Below are 25,016 nucleotides of genomic sequence, written 5' to 3' on the forward strand. Positions count from 1 at the left end.
CGGCGTAATTCAAATCAAACCCCTAATAAATTGTCTCACTTCAGTGTTTGAGGTGGATATGTGTGTCACTAAGAGCTAAACACAACGGTCGCAAGTCTCCCTGCAAATTCCTCACAATATGGTACTAGCTGCACTACTAATGCCAGCAAGCCCAGCCACAAGCAAACCAAAAAAAAAGGAAAATATAACGCTAATGTAGGCCTAAATAAGCCGTTGGGGTTCTCCTATGGCTATTTTCTAGCCCACACTCAAAGCACACTGCTTTGGCAGATTAATGTGAGTTCTAAAAAGAAATAAACGTAAAAAAAAAAAAATCAGCAGACTCGGCGTAATTCAAATCAAACCCCTAATAAATTGTCCCACTTCGGTGTTTGAGGTGGATATGTGTGTCACTAAGAGCTAAACACAACGGTCGCAAGTCCCCCTGCAAATTCCTCACAATATGGTACGAGCTGCACTACTAATGCCAGCAAGCCCAGCCACAAGCAAACCAAAAAAAAGGAAAATATAACGCTATTGTATTGTATTGAGGTGGATATGTGTGTCACTAAGAGCTAAACACAAGTCTCCCTGCAAATTCCTCACAATATGGTACGAGCTGCACTACTAATGCCAGCAAGCCCAGCCACAAGCAAACCAAAAAAAAAGGAAAATATAACGCTATTGTATTGTATTGAGGTGGATATGTGTGTCACTAAGAGCTAAACACAAGTCTCCCTGCAAATTACTCACAATATGGTACTAGCTGCACTACTAATAGCAGCAAGCCCAGCCACAAGCAAACCAAAAAAACGGAAAATAAAACGTTATTGTAGCCCTAAGAAGGACTGTTGGGTTCTTGTAGAATCACTCCTGCCTAACACTATTCTAATAGAACACCCTAACGCTTTCCCTGACCAGCAGCAGCTCTCTCCCTAGCGGCATCCAGACAGAGAATGACGCGAGCAGCGCGGGCAGGGGCTAGTCTATTCCAGGGTCACCTGATCTGGCCAGCCAACCACTGCTATCGACGTGTAAGGGTACCACATCATGCTGGGTGGAGTGCAGAGTCTCCTGGCTTGTGATTGGCTCTGTTTCTGGCCGCCAAAAAGCAAAACGGCGGGAGATGCCATTTTCTCGAGCGGGCGAAGTATTCATCCGAGCAACGAGCAGTTTCGAGTACGCTAATGCTCGAACGAGCATCAAGCTCGGACGAGTATGTTCGCTCATCTCTACTTGTAATTATTATTATTGTTTTATTGCTGTTTTAGCTCCTATCACTCAGTGATGGTCAGTGCAAAATCCCAGAGTGTGGACGGGAATTTTCTAGCAGACACATTATGATCAATCTAGCTCTGTGGGGTGAGAATGTTGTTACATTATCAGGGTACAGGTGTACATACACTTTCATCTGACATTGTACTCACACACTGACATATAGAAAGAGAGATGAGACAGATCAGAGATGCATGAGATCCATTAGATGCTGATTACACACACAGCACTGCTACATCTGTGTCCTCACAAATATGTGCCTGCTTACCCCTTTCCCCAGATCACTTATCTCCTAGTATTTTTCAGCTTTTCTCTCCTCACAATCTCCTGCCAGGAAGAAAATCAGTGTTTGTGTCTCTGAGCTCTGGTGCTAGGACTGCAGGGGGCGTGGCTACATGCACAAGACACAGAAATCCAAGATGGCGATCCGACCCTGGGAAGCTACAGGATCGTGCCTAGGGGCAACTGAAATTGTGTACACCAGGACTAATAGAGACAGGTTAAAAAATATTTTTGTTGATAACAGTGAATTACAGAATGTGTTATTTTGTTATCCTGAGTACATACAAGAAACTTGTCTTCGAGGGAATAACCCTTAAACGTACAAACAGTTACCGAGTTCAAAGCTGGTGTGTAAAAGAGCAGTGATGCACGCTCACAAACCCCACCCAAGTTTTTCCTTACAAGATTTTTTCTGAGGAATTAAAAAGTTGCCACCTGTAGCTATGCAACATGGCCGCAATGTCAGGGTGCTTTCATATGATGCATTTTGTCGCACTTTTTGCGTTTTTCACGCATTCCATAGGATTCAGTCTTGATCAAATGCTAAGGTTACATTCCATTTTAGCAGATGTCATCTGAGCATGAGATCAAGGCTCAAGCCTTTGCGTGAAGACACACATGGTGTTTTTAGGCCGTTTTTAATTAGTGCGTTTTCAGATCGTTAAAAACACATGCGTTAAAAAACGTTTTTAACGCATGCGTTTTTAACCTTTGGGTGATGCCACACATGGCATTTTGAACCCGTTTTTGGTAATTTTTTAAGCAGTCCGTCCAAAAACGCATCCGTTTTTGACCAGTTTTAATTAAGATAATTGGTAAAACCTGTCAAAAACTGATGCGTTTTCAAAAATGCATGCGTTAACTGACTGCTTAAAAACAGACCAAAAACGTGTTCAAAACGCTCCTTTGGCATCACCCTTTGGAAGGCATCAAAAACGCATCAATAAACACATTGGGGCACATTTACTTACCCGGCCCATTCGCGATCCAGCGGCGCGTTCTCTGCACAGGATTCGGGTCCGGCTGGGATTTAAGATGGTAGTTCCTCCGCCGTCCACCAGGTGGCGCTGCAGCGCCGAAAATAATCTTAACGCCCCGGAATGCACCATCCCATAGAAGGTGAAGGTGAGCGCTCCCCAAGCGACACATTTTCGGTTTTTAAATGCGGCGGTTTTTCCGAATACGTCGGGTTTTCGTTCGGCCACGCCCCCCCGATTTCTGTCGCGCGCATGCCGGCCCCGATGCGCCACAATCCGATCGCGTGCGCCAAAAACCCGGGGCAATTCATGTACAAGCGGCGCAAATCGGAAATATTCGGGTAACACGTCGGGAAAACGCGAATCGGGCCCTTAGTAAATGACCCCCATTGTGTTTTTTCCGTTTTCTAGATGGCGCAGCGTTATCACGTGCCAAAGGATTAATAGTGGTGATTAGAATTTTTACATTTTCTGCTACTTGTGGGTACAAGATTTATAGCACTGTAATTATGGTATTTTATCCTAATTTTAAGCTGGTGTGGATACTGGAGACATTGAAGCAGAGTCACACAGGCATGTTATGAAGGAATACTTCTACCTCTGAATTGTATTCAAATATACCGCTTTTGTAGCTATGGCAACCGCTCCATTATCATTTCCATCACAAGATCTGAAGGCAGTATGCTGGAAGAATGACGCCGGCCGGGGATACCAACAGCTGCTGATCAGTCAGAGGCAGCGATTAGTCTCCATACCGAGCTCAATATAACCTGCTACTTACAGAGAGAAGAGGAGACAGCACACCCTGAGGTAACTCCTGAGCTACAAGTGAACGTGATCCCCTGTTATGACGTCAGATTAGGAATGGGCGGGAAGGAATGGTAACTGTGTTCTAATGACAACACTGCTGTGTAACCTCTGTCATGAGAAGGACGAGCCCCGTCAGCCCCGTCCTGTTTGCACCACATTACACACTTTTCTACCTATTTTCCTCATATAACAGGCACAGTACATACAGTTTCATACACAAGGCACGGTGTAGTTCTATATAGCTCATATAGTGTCATATACTTGGCAATGTGTAGTATCTTATACCTCATATATTGTCATACACAAGGCACTGTGTAGTCCTATATAGCTCATATTTTGTCATATGTAAGGCACTGTACAGTCTTCATATACATGGCTCTGTATAGTCCTGTATACCTCATATGGCTTCATATACATGGTTCTGTATAGTCCTGTAAACCCCATATAGCTCCATACACAAGGCTTTGTATAGTCCCGTATACCCCATATATATCCATACACAAGGCTTTGTATAGTCCCGTATACCCCATACATCTCCATACACAAGGCTATGTATAGTCCTGTATACCCCATATAGCTCCATACACAAGGCTATGTATCATTCTGTATACCCCATATAGCTCCATACACAAGGCTATTTATAGTTCTGTATACCCCATATAGCTCCATACACAAGGCTATGTATAGTTGTGTATGCGCCATACACAAGCCTATGTATCGTCCTGTATAGCACATATAGCCCCATACACAAGGCTATGTATCGTCCTGTATACCACATATAGCCCCATACACAAGGCTATGTATAGTTCTGTATACCCCATATAGTTTCATACACAAGGCTAAGTATAGTCTTGTGTACCCCGTATGGCCCCACACACAAGGCTATGTATAGCCCTGTATACCCTATATAGCTCCATACACAAGGCTATGTATGATCCTGTATACCACATATAGCCCCATACACAAGGCTATGTATACCTCATATAGCTCCATACACAAGGCTATGTATGGTCCTGTAGTAGGCAGAGTTTGGCTGTATGCGCGGTAGCAAGTCACAGAGGGAATGACAGTGCGAAGCTCAGGAGGGAGGTGTGGATGATGCTCCATAATCAGGCTTGGAGCTGGACATACAGAGGGTGTGGCAGAGGGAGGTAGCTTATAGACGTTCCCAGTGTATGTGATGCTGAGGCTGCCCTCACTCATGTATGTATTCTGGGCAGCTGGCAGATTTAACAGAGGGACTAACATGAGCAGCATCCAGCCCTGGCACGCCTATCTGCTGTGACTTTACAGGACTGGCATCGGCCACTGGTGAGTGTTGTGTGGTGTCCATTGTTTCCAGGTCCTCATCAAATGCTGTTTACTGGCAAAAATGACAATGAGATGTAGTTTGTGTGCTCACAGCCAAACTCAGAATCAGCACATTCAATCAACTTTTCATTGTATGGATATTGTGTAGAAAATGTCAAAATAATAATTATAATAATTAACAGATGTTTTAGGCATCATTTTCATATATGTTTGTTCTTTGTGTCTCACTCTCATTTATGTATTTATGTTCTCATGTCTCTGTAAATCTAATTGCTATTTAATCCACCTACCACATTTATGTCTAAATCTCTATAAATATGATTTATTATAATAAATCAGTTGTATAAATCTATTGATTTATAATTTTTGCAATGCAATATCTATAATCTTTCCATGTGATATATATCTGTATATCAATCCCATATATATCTAGCATTTTCCCATGTGAGATCTATATATCTATCTGTTTATCTCATATATATCCATCTATCATCTTTCTTATTCCATATCTATCTATGTGTCTATTTTTCTATTTTTATCTTACAATTATCAGTTTTTCTGTCTTTGACATGAAATTGCATCTCTGAGATATTTCTGAAATAAACATTTCCTGCATTTTGCTGTTTTCCTAGTAGGCAGGGTCATAGGCACCTGTATAAGTGAAAAATCAGCCATCTGCTTCTGTGTGTATTTTCCAGTATATTCGTCCGTGCATTTGTGCTTTCACATGTGAACTTTGAATCTGAGGATTTGCTTGTCCTGGATGTCCAACGAATGACTGACCTGGAGTGAATTAATAATCGTTTAATCCCTTACCTCAAAATATTGTTACCCTTGAAACCAATGTTTTCATTGGTGAATTTGAATTGTGCATTGTAACCATATGTTATAGTGTATTCTCATTATACTTCAGTTATATCAACAAGTTTTGATTAGAGACAAGCTAGAGCAATGTTATTGCTTCTTAGGAAATAAAGCGAGTGTGCAGCTGTAGTGAAAATGTACCCTCATGGGTGAGAAGCTTTGTGCAAGCTAAAAGTTAAACAGATGAAGATTAAACAGATTGCATTCAATAAGTAGCTTACTGTTTCTGTGCTCTGCAATCCACGTGAGATCAGCAGTTCCAGCACTGAATGTCAGAAATCCACCAATGAATGTATACAAATTATCCAGTATTACTTCTTATGCGCTGCATTCTAGTTATTTTATAAATTATTCATGAAGCTAAAACAGATCTGTCTATTCACTGATCTATCAGTCAGTGATTAGTTATCATCTATCTATCCATCCATCTATGTATTGTTTATCTATATGTCAACTACGCTATTTATATTATTCTCTCTACATCAATCAATGTGGAGGGGTATCTATCTGCCAATCCATCTCTCTGCTTATCTTCTTATATGTGTATATCTATCTATATAATTGAATCTATTTATTTTTTGCCTATGTTGTTTCCATCTATATACCACATTCCTAAATGCATTGCATTGTATATAAAAAAAGATATTGGTAATGTACATAAGGCTATACAATTATTATTCAGAATAAAATACATTGTGCAAATAGTGATAATATAACTCAATTAGATCAAACATATATTGTAACTAACTAAGGTACATTCAGACGAATGAATGCTCCATACAGCCCTATGCAGGAGAAAGGAGGAGTGAGAGCTGCTTGTTCCTCCCCTCTCCATAGACATGTTGTATATTTCTCTGTGTGCGGTTACAGTGAGGTGAGACCACATGTGCTCACCGAACCATAACCAGGCGTCAGTGGGGACCGGTATCTGGCCGCAAATGGAGCGGGCAGATATCGGTCCCCATTACATTCATCTGAACGAGCCTTAAGATAAACAGTATACAAGGCAGTCCCCGGGTTACATACAAGATAGGTTCTGTAGGTTTGTTCTTAAGTTGAGTTTGTATGTAAGTCGGAACTGTATATTTTATCATTGTAATCCCAGACAGAACTTTTTTGGTCTCTGTGACAATTGGATTTAAAAAATGTTGGGTTGTCATAAGAATCAATATTAACACTAAAGCTTCATTACAGACACATGTGATAACTGTTATAGCTGTTTATTGTAGCCTAGGACTAAAGTATAAGAAATTACCAATATCCAGAGGTCCGTTTGTAACTAGGGGTCGTATGTAAGTCGAGTGTTCTTAAGTAGGGGACCGCCTGTATTATGAAAGTTGGATCACAAGGCTACTACCATTCAAATAGTTTCTCCATGTTCCTAAGCAACATTTTATCACATTTATGTTGAAATAAAGTAAGTACATCCTGTGGGAGCTCTACCATTGAAAGACTCAATTTTTTAATGTTTTCTTATTGCAAGTGGGCAGCGACATGCTTTTTGCGCCAGTCAATACTATTGCTATTTTTACTTGGCCCACCTGACGTCATTATAGTAGTGACAGTAGTAGTACTAAAGCCTATTTTGATTGGCCCCGGCAGTAACGTGACTAGGATGAAAGGTTAGTCACAGCTGACATCAGCCAGGCCAAGTAAACAGGGCAATAACAGTGTCAAGTGCTGAAAATGGGGGAGAATGCGGAGTGCATTTTTAAAATTATTTTATTGGCCTATCTTTGCTGCCTATTGATAAAAAAAATCCTGATATTTCCAAGTCTCTGGTCTTTTGATGCTGCAGGATGAATATGCTTGTCCAAAAGAATGTGCACAGCCAGCTTCAGCCTGCTACCTCAGATTCTGCAGTCAGCGCTGGCCATGGTATCTAAGGAGTTAGACAGAAGAAAGGAGATGTTCATGTCTCCTAGTGGAACATTAAACATTAACATTAAATTTTAAAGAATGTAATAAAAAGAAATAAAAAGTGCCATTAAATTGCCCCTTTCCAAATATCTTATTGAGTAAAAATTCTAAAAAATTTAAAACACACACTTAAATAGATTTCCAACTCCCAAAGAAAACAAATAAACAGAAAGTTGGATGTACCTCATAATGATACCATTAAAAATATCAACTCATCCTCCAAAAAAACCCCCAAATCATTGTACCCTGGTATCCTGAACGTTACGAGTGAGTGAGTGAAAGTGTATATGATCCAGTCTGAGCCAGTACCCTGAACTCCAGTCTGAACTGGAAACTGTATCTGAGCTGGTATCCACTAGCCGGTACCCTGAACCCTAGTCAGAACTGGAACCTGTACCTGAGCTGATAACCAGCCTGTGTCGGTGTCCTGAACCCCAATCTGGAACCCTGGAATCCAACCTGAGCCCGGACCCTAATCTGGGATCCTGTATTATGTCTGCAACCCTGAACATGTACCTGAAACTTGTATCCTCCCTGAGCCCCGACCTGATCCATAACATCAAGCCTGTACCCTCATCCTGAGCTTGTACCCCAGTCTTGAGTCTATTCTCTGATACTTATATGTCTGCATATGCATATTTGTCTGAAACAGGCGAGATGCTAAATTTTATTGGCCTCCTTCCTTCTAAAATTAACTTGTAACATTGATGTTAATGAGCCAGGAGGGCTATGGCCATGGTGCCTGGTTTATCATTCTGGATTTTGATGGTAGATTTTCTCTAAGGTTTAACCGGTTCAGGACCAAGCCCTTTCTTGTTTTTTTTATTTCCATTTTTCACTCCCCACCTTCAAAAATCTATAACTGAGCTGTGTGATGGCTTGTTTTCTGCGTAACAAATTGCACTTCATAATGGTGGCATTGGATATTCCCTGCCGTGTACTGGGAAGTGAAATGCAATGAAAATGGTGAAAAAACGCATTTTCGCCGTTTTCATGTGGGCTTGGATTTTACGGCTTTCACTTCACACCCCAAATGACATATCTACTTTATTCTTTGGGTCAATACGATTACAGGGATGACAAATTTGTATAGGTTTTATAATGTTTTCATACATTTACAAAAATTAAAACCTCCTGTACAAAATTTATTTTTTTATTTTGCCGTCTTCTTGCGCTAATAACTTTTTCATACTTTGGTGTACGGAGCTGTGGCTGGTGTCATTTTTTTGCGAATTTTGATGATGTTTTCAATTATATTATTTTTAGAACCTTTACAAACTTTGGATCACTTTTTATAAAATTTAAAAATTTCTTTTAAATAGCAAAAAAGTGCCATATTTGACTTTGGGCGCGATTTTCCGTTACGGTGTTAAACACAGTGAAAAACCGTTAGTATATTTTGATAGATCGGGCATTTTCAGATGCAGCGATACCTAATGTGTTTAGGATTTTTACTGTTTATTTAGATTTATATCAGTTCTAGGGAAAGGGGGGTGATATGAATTTTTAGGTTTTTTTATTATAATTTTTTTTTTCACTTTTTTTTTATTTTTACTATTTTTCAGACTCCCTAGAGAACTTTAACCCTAGGTTGTCTGATCGATCCTATCATATACTGCCATACTACAGTAAATATGAGGATTTTACTCATTCATTATAATGTGCTGATAGCACATTGTAATGAATGGGTTAAAACGAAGTAGTCTCGGGTATTCGGAACACCCGAGGCTACTATGGTGATGGATTGCCGCTCCCCGATGACGTCACGGGGAGCGACGATCCTCAGAAAGATGGTGGTGCCCATGCCGGCGAAACTGCCGGCGGCGATCAGCAAGAAATCAGTACCTATCGCGGGTGTTACCGGTAAGCCTTTGCTGCAATATGCAGCAAAGACTTACCAGCTATGGAGAGGGCTCAGCCCGTGAGCCCTCTCCATGCACCGGCACCCGACCGCCGCCGTTAATACGGTCGCGAACCTGTTAAAATTCGCATCACTCCCCTTTCCTAAGAATGCATATAAAGAAGAATTTCCCCGTTTCCCAAAAAGCCTGATCTTACCTGATTTAAAAATAATCCCCTTGGTGTAAACATCCAACTGTTAGAATTGCCCTTTTGCCACATATAAAACATTGGAAAGTCATTAAAATATCATTTAGCTCCCCAAATGGTTTCAATGATGTAAGCTGGTCACCTTGCATAGCTGCATTTTTTGTTAATTTCACAGCATTGACAGTTAATTTACGAGTATCTAATGGTTCAACTAGAAATAACAATTTTTCCACAGAAAATATGCAATGTAAACTAAAATCCCACTTAAACGGAACCTAGCATTCAAATTAGCCCACCCAAAATAAATACTTAATTCAAAACTATGGTTAGAAAGCATGGTCCTTATTTCTAAATAGTTCCTTTCCATGGCTGCAGTGTTAAAAAATCAGTATATAAACCTCTATGCAACTCACCTGTGGTGGGTTCAATGACAATAATTACTGCAATGCCCTGCCTCCCTAGTCTTGATTGACAGTATTTGGGGACCTTCTGCCAATGTTTTATATAGTCCCTTGCAGGAATGTTGAGAGAAAGCTCTGTTACTTCATTCAGCACTTCATGTCATGTGACCAGGGTGATTCCATCTAAGGCCCTTTACCCCCTAACATTTGCAAAATGTGCCCCATGTATGTATTTAATCACATGAAATCACTAGAAGAGAACTAGAAGTCCATAGAGGTATGCTATGATTTAATCTGATCAGATACATAAATGTGGAAGATTCTACAAATATTAGTAGGGGAAGGGCCTTAGATGATATCACCCTGGTCACATGACATGAAGTGCTGAATAATGAGAATAGACATGGTACATCAGGAGGAGTCGCTAGGAAAGTGAGGTAAAAATATTTAGCTAAAAGAAGGGTAGCATTTAGTTTGCTTTTTTCTGTTGTGGTTACCTTGAAATGCAGGTCTCCAATTCACATTTTCTGGGTCACAATGTTTGGACTTTGCATATGAGACAGAAAAACTTCTTAACAAAACTTTAACTAAATCTATTAACAAAATCAAACATAATAAACAAGGGACACTTACTCGTAGATCCAGTTACTGTGACTGTGGTTTTCTTTTTGGTATTTTTGCTTCTTCCTTCTTTTAAAATTATGCTTATGGGACTGAAGGGCTCAAGTGGGCATTACCAGAGCCTCTCCACACTGCAGCTTCAAAGACTGTTACACTGTAACCCCTGCTCCTTTGGCTGCTCCCCCCCCCCCTTACTCCTCTCTCAAGGCAGCCGAGGAAGTTTCAGCACTAATGGGAGAGACGTTTTTTGCCAGTATATAAAGTAGCTATAAGTGATCCTTTTAGTTCATTTTAAATTGAATAGTATTAACACATTGCACATTGTTTATTCTGATTTATTAATTTTTTTGACAAGGAGTTGATCATTTCAGTTCCATAGACTGCAGGAGATAATTGCCAATAATTTGCTGTCTTAACCTCTTGGATGCCATATCCCTTGCGCAGTACAATATGCTGTTAAAGAGAGAACTGTAGATTTATGCCCTGGCTACACAGGGCACAATTAATTAGAATGTAGATCTACAGATTACAGGTGAGAGAGGGTTAATATGAATGGTAAGAGCTAATGGTAATGCATTGTAGTAATGGGAATTGTAAGAGGCCTTTTGCTCTCTCCTTATAATATTTAGGTGCTTGTTTTCTCCTGAAAGCATGAAGGCAACTGCTTACAAATTCCCCTCTGTTGCTTTATATCTGGAGCTTGACTTCAAGCCAGCTTGGAAGACAGTCAATATTTGTGAATCACTAATAACTTAAAAAATTAATAGAAAACATTCAACTAGATTTTCTGGTTTCCCAGTATCAGTGATTACAGTGTGGCATGTAATTTGAGTGTGATGATCATTAAAATTTAGTCACCAATTCCATTACGGAGATTCAGTGATTGTCAGCTGTAGCTATGAGTGGCAGTATCCCAAAAACTGGAAACACCATATTGGCCGTTGGTGGCATAAATGAGACTTGGGAAATGATATTTTTGCATTTATTTATTTTTAAAAAATTGTAAATTGTGTGGAAATTTTGAAAAATCTTGACTTTTCTGATTTCTAAAAGTTATGTTCATTATACCGTTAGTCTCACAGCCCAAATTAGTAACTAATTAACCTTTACCATGTCTACTTTATGTTGGCAAGGTTTTTTAAAATAACTTTATTTAATTAGGATGTTCGGAGCATTAGAAGTCAAACAGGAATTTTCCAAATTTTCAAGGAAATTTCAGATTCAATTATTTTAGAGCCATTTAATTGTTAGTGGGGTTTAAAATTTTCATATTTTCATATTTTTTTTGTTTTGTTTTATACACTGTATTGCTTAGATAACATTTTATCATTATTCTGTGGGTCACCACAATTATGGCAATATCCCATTTATATAGTTTTTCACAAAACTAATTTGGGGAGAAATTCACTTGTTTTTGCATCTCCATGTTCAAAGAGGCATAACATTTATATATATTTTTTATGAGTCAAGTTGTACTTTTTATTGCTATCATGATAAATTTTACTTTTTTGATCACCTTTTATACTGTTTATATTTTGATATACCGTATATACTCGAGTATAAGCCGACCCGAGTATAAGCCGAGACCCCTAATTTTACCACAGAAAACTGGGAAAACATATTGACTCGAGTATAAGCCGAGGGTGTAGTATACAGCCAGCCCCCATGTAGTATACAGCCAGCCCCACATAGCATACAGCCAGCCCCACATAGCATACAGCCTGCCCCCTGTAGTATACAGCCTGTCCCCATGTAGTATACAGCCTGCCCCCATGTAGCATACAGCCTGCCCCCATGTAGTATACAGCCTGTCCCCAGTAGTATACAGCCTGCCCCATCAGTATACAGCCTGCCCCCATCAGTACACAGCCTGCCCCCGTGTAGCATACAGCCTGCCCCCATCAGTATACAGCACTGCCACCATCAGTATACAGCCTGCCCCCGTGTAGCATACAGATAAAAAAATAAACTCAATACTCACCCTCCGGTGTCCCCGATGTTCCTCCCGGCTCCCGGCGGCTTCCGATCCCCATCGCGGCTCCCGACGGCTTCTTCCCTCTTCTATCTTCTCTGGCCGGGAGATCTCGCTGCCCGTCGCACACAGCGTGCGACGGCCGGCAGATCGCATGGACGCGACTCTGCCGGCTGGAGAAGACAGAAGAGGAGACACGGGGTGCCGCCGGGAGCTGCGACAGGGATCGGGAGCTGCCAGGAGCCGCAACGAACATCGCGGACACCGGAGGGTGAGTATTAATTTTTTTTTTTTTTAGCATTGACTCGTGTATAAGCCGAGGCGAGGTTTTTCAGCACATTTTTTGTGCTGAAAAACTCGGCTTATACACGAGTATATACGGTAACTTTTGTGTGTTTTTAACTTTTTTTTCTTTTACATCAACAACTGGAGTGTTGCTGCCTTCTTTTTTGGACTATTTCTGGGATTAGTGGAACACTTATTTAACCCCTTAATGACCACCATATCAGGTTTTTACGGCGGCTATTAAGGGTACTTCTTCTGACAAGCGCTTTTCTATGTTAGTGCGTCAGAAGAATATTGCAGAAGATTGTCTCCTGTAAGTGCCGTTGTCGGGCTGCTTTATCACAGCCCAGACCCGGCACTAACACCCAGCATCGGAAAAACTCACACGCCGTGGTCAAGCGTATACCTGAGTGAAGTTGGCCCTGCCCCCACCTTGTTCAAATCAAGCAAATTTGGTGTCAAATGTTTGTGCTACATTTGTGCTTTTTTGTGCAGAATTTTCGTTTGTGCCGCTATCGTTTTTAAGATATGTTCGGGTGTTTACATAGGTTAAGGTGTTAAGGAGGAACTGGTAAAAAACAAACCTAGTGACACTTCCCTGGTTTGATCACCAGGGGGAGCTAGCAAACACATTGTACTTTGAAATGACCTCTGGAAAAATATGAATAATATGAATATATTAAAAATGATAAAGCGGCACAAACGAAAATTTTTGCTGCACAAACGTAGCAGAATTGTTCGGCACCAGTTTTGTTTGATTTGGGCAATGTGGCAGGGCTGGTTGACCTCTGATGACCTCTGGAAACTTTCATTAATATGTTGAAAACGACAGCGGCACAAACGAAAATTTCTGCTTGCTCCTCTTCACACCGGGTTCTGCCTCCTGGCAGAATCCAGCTGTAACTAGCTGAGCATGCTCAGTGTGCTCAGTTACTTACATTATGCACTACACTACATGTGTATTGCAGTTTAAGGGCTTGAACAAGCGATTGGACGAACACTTGTTCAAGCCAATGTGTGGAATAAGTGAAAAAAGTAAAAAAATTAAAATAAAAATTATTTTATAATAAATAAATAAAATTTCCCCAGTTTCATATAAAAACTAAATGAAGTATATAAAACACAAAAAACATACATATTTGGTATTTATATACCATAAATCTAAAGCAATATAGAACCGCACGGTCTATTTATATGATCTAAAAAAAAACATGAAAAACTTCCCTAATATATAATTTTTCATCAAATACCCTCACAAAAAATGTTCCAAAAAGCAATAAAAATAAGTTACATATCCCAAAATCATACCACTGAAAAGTACAACCCTTTTTGCTAAAAATAAGCCCTCAACCAGCTGTCACAAAAAAAAAATACAGAAGTTATGCGTCTGAAAAGTTTTCTGCAATATTGGTTTTGATAAGAAAGACTACATAAATGAGGTATCACCGCAATCGTAGTGAAACATTTTAAAGATATTTTATTTTAAAGATAAAAAAGATATTTTAATAAAAGATATTTTAAAGATAAAATATTACCTTTATACTCGAGTATAAGCCGACCCAAGTATAAGCCGAGGCCCCTAATTTTACTACAAAAAACCTGGTCAAACCTATATTTTTTTTTACTCAAGTATAAGCCGAGTTTGTGTTTTCAGCACATTTTTTGTGCTAAAAAACTAGGCTTATACTCGAGTATATATTTTTATGTTATGGTGAGGGCCGAAAAAAAGGGCTAAAAAGCAAAACAAAAATTGATGATTTTCTCTGTGTCTACCTTGAAATAGTTAATAAAATCTCATGAATAAGCTATAGACCCCAAAATTAATTATCTATACAGTATATCTCATGCTGCAAATAATAAGCCCTCATATGTTTGCATTGCTAAAAAAATTAAATTGTTATAGCCTGTACAATGTGACAGTACAAATCTGCTCTCTGAATGTCACTGCTTTCATTCAATGCCCAGCTGTGTGCCCATACAGCAGTTTACCACCACATGTGGGGTATTGGCACACTCAGGAGAAATTGGGTATCAAACTTTGCAGAGCATTTCATCATTTAATTCATTGTAAAAGTGTATTTTTTGGCCTAAATGAATGTGTGCTTCCAAAAGAATTCTAAAGTTTCTAAATCGCATGTCCATATTGTTTTAACCCTTTTAACAAGGGTTAACAAAGGGTTTTAAATACATTAAAGGGTGTAATTTCTATATGTATGGTGTATAGTATATTTAGGCCTATCAAATTCGCTTGAAAGATGAGTTGTCCCTCAAAATGTGAGTCTTGATGATTTTCATGAAAATGAGAAAAATCACACCAAAATTTATAAGCCGCATAACATCCCGAAAAATGAGAGGACGCATAAAAACCGTGTCATCATAAAGCAGACATTCCAGAAAGGTTAGTTAATATGCCATTTGGGTGGTCTAACAAAATACCAGAACAGAGAGGTCTGTGATTTCCAAAGACAAGTGAGGCCAGAGTACAAGTGCCAGCTCATATACGCAGCATATGAGCTGGTACTTGTAGTACTCCAGGCTCATGACTATAGTATTTCTCATTTTACATTTCTCATTTTTATATGCAGTATACTGTCTCTCTGCTCTCAGGATGATGCGCCGGCCACGGTGACGTCATTTTGTCGCGCGAGGTTCTAAGCTTGCGCATGTGTTATTGTACACGTCTCCTACATTGTAAGAAGCCGTGACTGCGCATCGCTGCGCATTGCCGGGAAACAAAACACAGGGGGCACCATAGTTTGGGGAACTTTCCCCGCGGCACACTGGTTGAAAATCACTGCTCTAGAAGTTCTCTGCTTGACTAAGAGCATTCACTGAAAGCAAAAGGTAGAGCCTGTGGATAAGGGAACACTACTAGTGCACATGGAAAAGCTAAAATACTGGAACAAAATATAGGAAAGCAGGCACATATGTGCAACGTAATACATGTGCACCACTAATATTATGTAGACTTCAGCAAGCAAACGCTGCAATTAAAGAATTTCCAGCCGATTAAGGTAGTGTAATGCCTTATTTGTGGTATTTCTTCTAATGCAATGCCTTCCTACAGCAGTGCCTCAGAGGAAGTCTGCAGGACTTTGCATCCAGCAGTAGCTGGGGCCCAACACCAGCCCTGACAACCAGGATCAAAGCATTAGTGATTGTTCTGGGAGTTGTGCACTCCCCCTTTCACCCATTGGCATCCCGCAGATGATGTCATACTTTTCCCTACTATTTGCCAATTCACATTCTATTTATGTTTTTGTTTGCCATCATTAGAAACAACACTGTAGGATCAGTGCCGATTCTAGCCTTTATTCTGCCTGAGGCGAAACTTGAAAATGCTGCCCCCCCCCCAGCCTGCCCCAGAAACAAAAATAATAAATCAGCTACTTACCTTCGGTTACGTTCCCATGCAGCACCTTATCTGACTCATTTATATACTTATATACATTTACATAAAGTTCTACCCTCATACACACATTCTTATCCTGTCACCCCAAAAATGTGCCCCCCCATACTCCTCACCCTAGCCCCTTTCTCCACAGACAGTTTTTAAAAAAATTTATTTGTGTTAAATTGCTTTAAAGCGATCCGACCTCTCACTAAATAAGAGGTCGGATTCTCCTAGCTTGAGCCCGGGCAGTCGGCTCTCCGAGATGCGGCGCTGTATATAAGCCTGGCGCGGCCGCAGCTGCTGTTAGCGAAGTGTGCCCGTCCGGCAATGTATAGGGGAAAGTCTGTCAGTGCGGCGCGGTCGCATCCCGGAGAGCTGTCATGTATTAAGCAATACATGCGGTGCTGCCGGCTTCTCCTACAGGTCTCCGCAGACAGAGGCCGTGGAGGGGGTGTGTAGGCCGGCCCCCTAATGAATAAGGCCGACTGCCCGGGCTCAAGATAGGAGAATCCAACCTCTTATTTAGTAAGAGGTCAGATCGCTTTAAAGCAATTTAACACAAATACATTTTTTTAAAAACTGTCTGGGGAGAAAGGGGCTGGGGTGAGGAGTATGGGGGGGCACATTTTGTGGGGGTCATTTTCGGGGTGACAGGTCCTCTTTAAGCACAGCTGCGTTACCTGTCCGAACTTCAACGCCTCAGCACACAGTATAACACGACATTACACCGTGTAGCAATGTCACCTGTCCGTGCCCCTCTACCTATCTTGGTTCACAGTATAAAACAGCTTAACTCAACAAAGACACAAGAACAAATTAAAACAGTCGGGTCTGGCTTGCCAATGTAAAACTGGATAAGAGTCTCCTGGCTGGCTCGCCAATGATAAAAGGGGATAAAAGTTTTGGGGATTGGATTTTTACTCAGTTGCTATAGGTTTCAGTTGTTTTATCCAACCCCTTAGTCTGTGCTATTTACCATAAGCACCCACTCCAGTCCTTCATACATCACAAGAGTAACATTAACACTTTACAGTATATGCACACACATACAGTATAAACACAATATATACATACTGTATTATATGCACATACATACAGTATATAGATATCATACATACAGTATAAACATACCATACATAATATGCACACACACAGTTTATATACATCATGCATACATACATATAGTATGTACACACCATACATCATACACACCATAAACACACACTCACACACCATAAACATCACACCCACAGCATATACAGCATATAAACACGCAAAGCATATACACACACATACACACCATAAACACACATATATATATAGACACATTATATACATACATCAGTGCCTCCTATAGTGTTCCCAAGGTGGATTCTTGGGTTCAAGCATTCTTATTGAGCTCGAAGAGGGCAAGAGGCGATGTCACCAGTCATCACTGGGACAGCATTGCACAGCAAGTGATTTTCCCACATGACATGAATTAGCATTTTTGTAATAAAGATAAGACACAGAGAATGTAATGTACTTAGAATCATACATACGGTAGGTCCGAATTGTACTGACACTGATTGTGAACAATAGTCTTCTCTCTTCCTCTATTGAACACAAGGCACACAAACATACATTTCAGACACATGAACACAACACACATACACATAGCCCATACATGCACATATAAATATTGTAAATTCAGGGAAGCCTGCAGACGTAGGTCAGGGAAGATGCAAGACGTAGGTCAGGGAGGGTAGCAGAGCAACAGAATGGAGATTGAAGCATTCTGTATGCAAGCAGAGTCTAAGGTTCACTACGAGCGATGGGTCTGCCCACAATCAGAGTCCATAATAATAATAACCTCTATTTATATAGCGCCATCAAATTCTGCAGCGCTTTACAAATCAATAAATGAAACCAGGGTCAGAAATCCAGGTATTAAAAGATAGAAAGCACTCCTATGTAGAAACCTAGAAACATAAATGCTCAAGCACTTCCCATTGGATGTGGTATTTTTTTTTCACCCGGCTGATTAAAGAGGGACACAACAGAAAAAAGAACACAGGCCTTGGTGGGTTCATGTATTATAGCTCCATGTTTTTTTAAATAAAATTGTTAGTGGCTCAGAATTTTATAAAACTATAATCTTATCTATATGCAAATTTTGTTAAAAGGCTACTGGGTCCTGGGGGAGTTGTGCCGTGAAACAGCATTCGCAGTAGTTCCAGCTTCAGATGCGATGCAGCACAGCTGCATGCGTGCACACTCTTCATACATAGTCTATGCAAAGCTGGAGCTACTGCACATGCTCAGAACTCCGACTTTGCAGACAGGTGTAGCTGCATGCTGAACACTTCTTATTAGAAGGGATTGAAAGAGTTTACTGGGGCATGCAGTAGCCGTAGCTCCTGCTCCACGCGCAGTTGGAGCTACAGTACATCAAGGGAACCTGCCACTGGATTTACCTTATTACATAGATCTGTGATGGTAGGTTTCCTTTAAATTATTTGATCTTGACATGCACATATTCTTTGTAAGCTGACAGCAGTGTGATACATGCAGTCAGGATGCCATGGAAGCAGAGCACCAAGCCTAGAATGAACAGTAACAGGGACAGTGGAGCTGTTCCAACTAGGGTAGATAACATGTTGGTGGCCAATGTTACAGCCATAAACTCTTATTAGATGCAATATTTTCCTCTAAAAGCCTTTATTATGTAGTGTAAATGTGTCTACAAAGATATGCACTTTTGTTTGTTTTCATATGGTTTATAATGTAATCTGTAAAGTATGATGATCCGTCTCCAAGACACACAAAACAATAAGTATCTAGAAGAGAATTATATATCCAATTGTACATGGCACACTATTAATAATCAACATGAATATGATTTGTTGATGATTTGTTGGTGCAATTATAGGCACGTCCATTGATCAGATGCTTGACAGTAGGACAGAAAGCAAAATGTGCCTTAGCTTATTGGCCTTCCAGGTTAACTGCAGGTGCAGTTCTCATTGATATTAATAGAATCTTCATCTGCAGAAAGCCCATAAAACCAATGCACTATGTATGAATCCAGTGTTTCCTAATTTTCTAGGAAGAATTTATAGGGAACCTGTCACCATATTTTATCCCATTAAAGTACTGGCACCCTCAGTTAGTATGAAGCCATAGCTATTATTGACATGTTCCAGGTTTAGTATGCAGCAAGTGAATTGGAATTTTAATCCCATCCACTATGCTTCTACAGTAAATAACTGGATAGCCACAGGCAATTTAACAGGTTGTAACCTACAGTAATTCCAAACCATGTGTGACCAAGCCTTAGTTTAAGATGCTGCTTTTGGTAAAGATACAAAAGTAGTTTGGACCAGGAAGAACTCTATGCATGACACCCTTACATGTACTGTACATTTGTCAAAAAGACAATGGGGCACATTTACTTACCCGTTCCATGCGCGATCCCTGAGGTGCGTTGTCCGACAAGGATGAAGTCTGCCGCAATTCAACAAGATCGTGCGCCCGATATCCTGCATGTGTCGCTTCCCCGCTCAGTTCACCTTCTTCTTCCGAGTGTATGTGAGTGCATGTCTTGCGACACAATTTGAATTTTAAATCCCGCGCTTAGTCTGAATCAGTCGGGTTGTCCAATTTGTGTCGCTTGAAAGTCGGCGCGATTGCGCCAAAATCAGGTCGGGTGCACCAAAAACCCCTGTTAAATGAGGCTCAAAACGGAAATAGTCGGGAAACCCGACGGAAATGCGGTCCGCGGACCCTTAGTAAATGTGCCCCAATCTGTCACATTTCCAGCTTTGCACCAAATTTGCATTGCATATCTAATGCAGCCATTAACCCTTTATGTGCCCATTCATCATTTACATTATTTAAGCCATTATGATAACTCTGGTGTGCAAGACACCCAAAGAGCTCATAAATTGTGTAGGATGCTGCCTTTCCCATTCTTTTTAGTTGAATGTATTTGTACATCAGTATTTTCGTCAGCTTTTTTCTATCAGTACTGTATTTGAAAGCCAAATAAAAGAATGGGATCTATAGAGAAAAAGTACAATGGGATGATTTGCATATCTTCTGTGTTTAGAATATACTTCTTGCTTTTAAATACCGACCAGAAACTTCTGTGTAAGAATGGCCTAACTCAAACATATTGGGCCAGATTTATCAAGTGTCTGAAAGTCAGAATATTTCTAGTTGCCCATGGCAACCAATCACAGTTCAGCTTTCATTTTACCAGTGCTCATGAATATTTTAAAGAAGAGCTGTGATTGGTTGCCATGGGAAACTAGAAATATTCTGACTTTCAGACAGCTTGATAAATCGGCCCAATTTGTCATCATTCAGTTTCTGGATTATTTTTTGGTGTCAGGCATCAGGTTATGGTATATTGGTTTGAAGCAACAGGTCATATTGTGCTTTGTTTTGTTTTATTATTAATGCAGAAGGCAAACTAATGTGCATATGTGATTCAGGTCTTGCCTGACCATATTTTCTCGTTTTCTCTTTTTTAGGCATGAATAAAGAAAATACAAAAGAACACCTTTGCAAGAAAAAAGTTTTTCAACCCTTGAAATGCATGTCAGTGCTTTGGATTTTACTATATTTGTAATCTAGCATTTTCTGTTGAAGAAATAAAAAATGGGCCTCATAGAAAAATCTACTGTCAACACTAATGAAAGCTGCTGTATAGGAAAAACCTTTTCTTGCCACAACCAGAAGCGTCCATTTTTTCAAAAGAAACTGAGACTTATTAGAATATTGGGTCTTGTATTCAGTATAACAGCCATAAGCACTTTGTCCACTTCAGTCGGTGCCTTTCTAAAGACAGAGCTTTACAGCAATGACGTGAAAAGTGCTACAAACAGCCATACTCCTCTGCAACGGCATCAACGAAATCTGATGGACTTTGCAGAGCAAAACCAGAATGATACTCCTGGGTCCACGATTTCCATGAACTATAAAAGTGGAGACAACAAATCTGTAACCAAGGGGGAATACCCAGAAGACATTTTTTCTTTAGAAGACAGAAAGAGGGGTGCTGTTGTGCTCCATATATTTGGGATGATTTATATGTTCATTGCACTAGCTGTAGTTTGTGATGAATTTTTTGTTCCCTCATTAACAGTTATCACTGAGAAATTGATGATTTCTGATGATGTTGCTGGAGCAACTTTCATGGCTGCTGGTGGATCTGCCCCTGAACTGTTTACTTCACTAATAGGAGTATTTATATCTCACAGCAATGTTGGTATTGGAACCATTGTTGGATCAGCAGTATTTAATATCCTCTTTGTTATTGGCATGTGTGCTATATTTTCTAAGGAGGTTTTAAACCTCACCTGGTGGCCACTGTTTCGAGATGTGTCTTTTTATATTTTGGGATTGATTATGCTCATAAGCTTTTTCTTGGACAATTTCATCCAGTGGTGGGAAAGCCTCCTGCTGCTCATGGCTTATCTGACCTATGTTACTTTTATGAAGTTCAATGTTCAAGTGGAAAGCTGGGTGAAGAGGAAACTGAACCGGAACAAGGTTGTTAAGGTATCGTCTGCTAATTCTGAAGGAAAGGTTGGTTGTGTTTCAGTATTTGACTAAATATTGCTATGAAATTAGTGGAAAAGTAAGCATGTAACTTTTATAGGCATAGCACACACATATGGTCATATACATAAAATTTTAAGGTATCCTATGAGGTGGAAATGTATGTTGTTTATAGAAATTGAAAAAGGATAAATAATTTTTTTCTGAATCATATTTAGCAAAATAATACTGTATAAAACCATGCAGGCAACCTAAGCATAACATACACTCACCGGCCACTTTATTAGGTACACCATGCTAGTAACGGGTTGGACCCCCTTTTGCCTTCAGAACTGCCTCAATTCTTCGTGGCATAGATTCAACAAGGTGCTGGAAGCATTCCTCCATATTGACATGATGGCATCACACAGTTGCATGACATGGCGCATTATCTTGCTGAAAGTAGCCATCAGATGTTGGGTACATTGTGGTCATAAAGGTATGGACATGGTCAGCAACAATACTCAGGTAGGCTGTGGCGTTGCAACGATGCTCAATTGGTACCAAGGGGCCCAAAGAGTGCCAAGAAAATATTCCCCACACCATGATACAAGGCAGGATGGATCCATGCTTTCATGTTGTTGACGCCAAATTCTGACCCTACCATCCGAATGTCGCAGCAGAAATCGAGACTCATCAGACCAGGAAACGTTTTTCCAATCTTCTACTGTCCAATTTCGATGAGCTTGTGCAAATTGTAGCCTAAGTTTCCTGTTCTTAGCTGAAAAGAGTGGCACCCGGTGTGGTCTTCTGCTGCTGTAGCCCATCTGCCTCAAAGTTCGACGTACTGTGCGTTCAGAGATGCTCTTCTGCCTACCTTGGTTGTAACGGGTGGCGATTTGAGTCACTGTTGCCTTTCTATCAGCTCGAACCAGTCTGCCCATTCTCCTCTGACCTCTGGCATCAACAAGGCATTTCCGCCCACAGAACTGCCGCTCACTGGATGTTTTTTCTTTTTCGGACCATTCTCTGTAAACCCTAGAGATGGTTGTGTGTGAAAATCCCAGTAGATCAGCAGTTTCTGAAATACTCAGACCAGCCCTTCTGGCACCAACAACCATGCCACGTTTAAAGGCACTCAAATCACCTTTCTTCCCCATACTGATGCTCATTTTGAACTGCAGGAGATTGTCTTGCCAATGTCTACCTGCCTAAATGCACTGAGTTGCCGCCATGTGATTGGCTGATTAGAAATTAAGTGTTAACGAGCAGTTGGACAGGTGTACTTAATAAAGTGGCCGGTGAGTGTATGTTCTAATTAACATTGTTGTTCTAACATCATCTACCGTGCAGCATTTTTCGTTACGGGTTTATGCTCTGATCCTGTTGTGTAAGTTGACAGACACAGAAGGGGATTTAAGTAGTGGTGATGGGTATATAATATAGTGGAGTGCCAGAAAGCCTAATTAGCAAGTAGACAAGGTAATCCTCCACTGAGTGATGTTAAATAAAGTCAATGAATTATGTAGTTGATGACTTCGAATCGTTGAATATATTAGTTTTATTTAATAAAATACAGATTGTGATTATGTTACATATAGTATATAAAGCAACAGGTTTTAAAGGGATATTACGATCACAAAAACAAGGGCACACAACTTGTAACAACTAGGAGACTGGTATGCCCCTTTAACAATTATTTTAAATGAAAGTTGCCTATACATCATAATCATAGATATGCAGATGTCATTCTCTGTATGTACAAACAACATGTGTGGAGACTTTATAGAATGGTCACTGTGGCTCCATACACCTGCAGTAAGTCCATGTTAAGCAATATTCCCTCCATAATGCAATAATTTTAGGGGAGAATAACTCTTAAATCCATTATGTGATGGGTTTTAACTTACTCTTTTGTGTTCAGATTCATACGGAATACAATGAAAAATAAATTCTATATGCCTTAATATAAAACTGCAAATAAAAAGACTAGGACCATGTTATAATATTGGAGAATAATTATAAGTGAGAATGTTCATTCCTTGCAGCATACATTATTTTACTTTATCCTTCAAAGAAAAACTGTTACATTCATGCAAGTCGCTTAACTTGTAGATTCTGAAATGTGAAGTTATAATTTTTTGCATCATATGCAAAACCAACCCCAACTCCTTGAGCTGTTATGGAGGTTAATAAGACCATGTGAGCGTGATTCACAGTCTCCTCACTCAGTGAATCCTCCTGACGATCTCGCTTTTGGCAGCAGAACCCCCCCACACACTTAACTCCTCCCGGACGACCCAATGAAAAAACACGACAGCGGGCGCAGGTCTGGAGTCTGCAGCAACATATTTAGACAGGATCGGGTCTCTTTCTGTCAGAGGCAGCTGGAGACCCTAGGGAGACGGGAGATGCAGTTTATTATCGCACTTCTCAAGTCCTAATAGCATCACGCAGAAGCAGCAGCAGGAAGAGTGCTGACACTGTCCCTTGCTCTACAGACCCGGTGGTCTGTAGGGGTTATTCAGTGCTGCTGGGTCTCATAGGACCCAGTCCAGCTCTGATCAAACATCTGCCCTCACAGGGGGTTGTTTCACGCTGTAACTGTGGCTTTTACAGTTGTTCCCGATAAAAGGTGAAAACCAGAATTAAAAAAATAAATAAATGTGAAAATGTCCCCCAGGGGTGTTTTATGACCTCATGGAAGACACAGTAATATTCCCCAATAAAATAAAAAAATCTCCCGATATTCTATAAAAAAACATTGCCATATTTGCAATGTTTGCATCATATTATAATATGTATGCATATTATATATCAAAATGACTGTCACACACTAGGGAATTAACTTCTAATGATCATTTTGAGTTCATTTTAAAATTGAAAAAATTATATACTATACATTACGAAAAAATATATACCGTATATACTCGAGTATAAGCCGAGTTTTTCAGCACAAAATGTGTGCTGAAAAACCCAAACTCGGCTTAAAGTCAAGTCTATAAAAAAAATTAACAATGTACTCACTTTTCTGATGCCCCCTGTAGGTCCTCTTCTTGCTTTTGATGTTATGGTGCCTTTTCTGGTCCTTCGGCTCCTCTTCAGGTCGCTCTGCTCCTCTTTGTATAGTGTACATGCAGTACACTATTATGAACAGTTATTAAACCCCTTTCTTTTTGACATCTATCACAGATATTGGGGGAGATTAATCAACATGTTTACCCCAGAATTCTGGACTAATTTTTGCTGAGTGCCACATTTATTGAGGATTTTAGACCATTTTTGGGTTGTATTCCGACTTGTCCAGAAAAGGGGTGTGACCACAATCTAAGAGGAAGAAAATTCTGATG

General features: G+C 40.1%; 1 protein-coding gene across 4 annotated transcripts in view; it reads left to right on the plus strand.

Moving 5' to 3' along the window:
- Positions 1-3,170: 3,170 nt before the first annotated feature.
- The window catches only part of SLC24A2 (solute carrier family 24 member 2), a 119,956-nt gene continuing 98,110 nt past the window's right edge, over positions 3,171-25,016 (plus strand). Inside the window, exons 1-2 of one of the 4 annotated variants that reach the window (XM_072153924.1) lie at positions 3,171-3,323; positions 20,658-21,714. In XM_072153924.1, coding sequence (XP_072010025.1) covers positions 20,785-21,714 — 930 coding nt within the window. In that variant the 5' untranslated portion in view covers positions 3,171-3,323; positions 20,658-20,784. Of the gene's footprint in view, positions 3,324-4,388; positions 4,635-20,657; positions 21,715-25,016 lie in introns of those variants that run through there. The other 3 variants (XM_072153940.1, XM_072153915.1, XM_072153931.1) reach the window with 3 other exon arrangements.

The sequence above is a fragment of the Engystomops pustulosus genome, chromosome 1, assembly GCF_040894005.1.
Source record: "Engystomops pustulosus chromosome 1, aEngPut4.maternal, whole genome shotgun sequence".
NCBI lineage: Eukaryota > Metazoa > Chordata > Amphibia > Anura > Leptodactylidae > Engystomops > Engystomops pustulosus.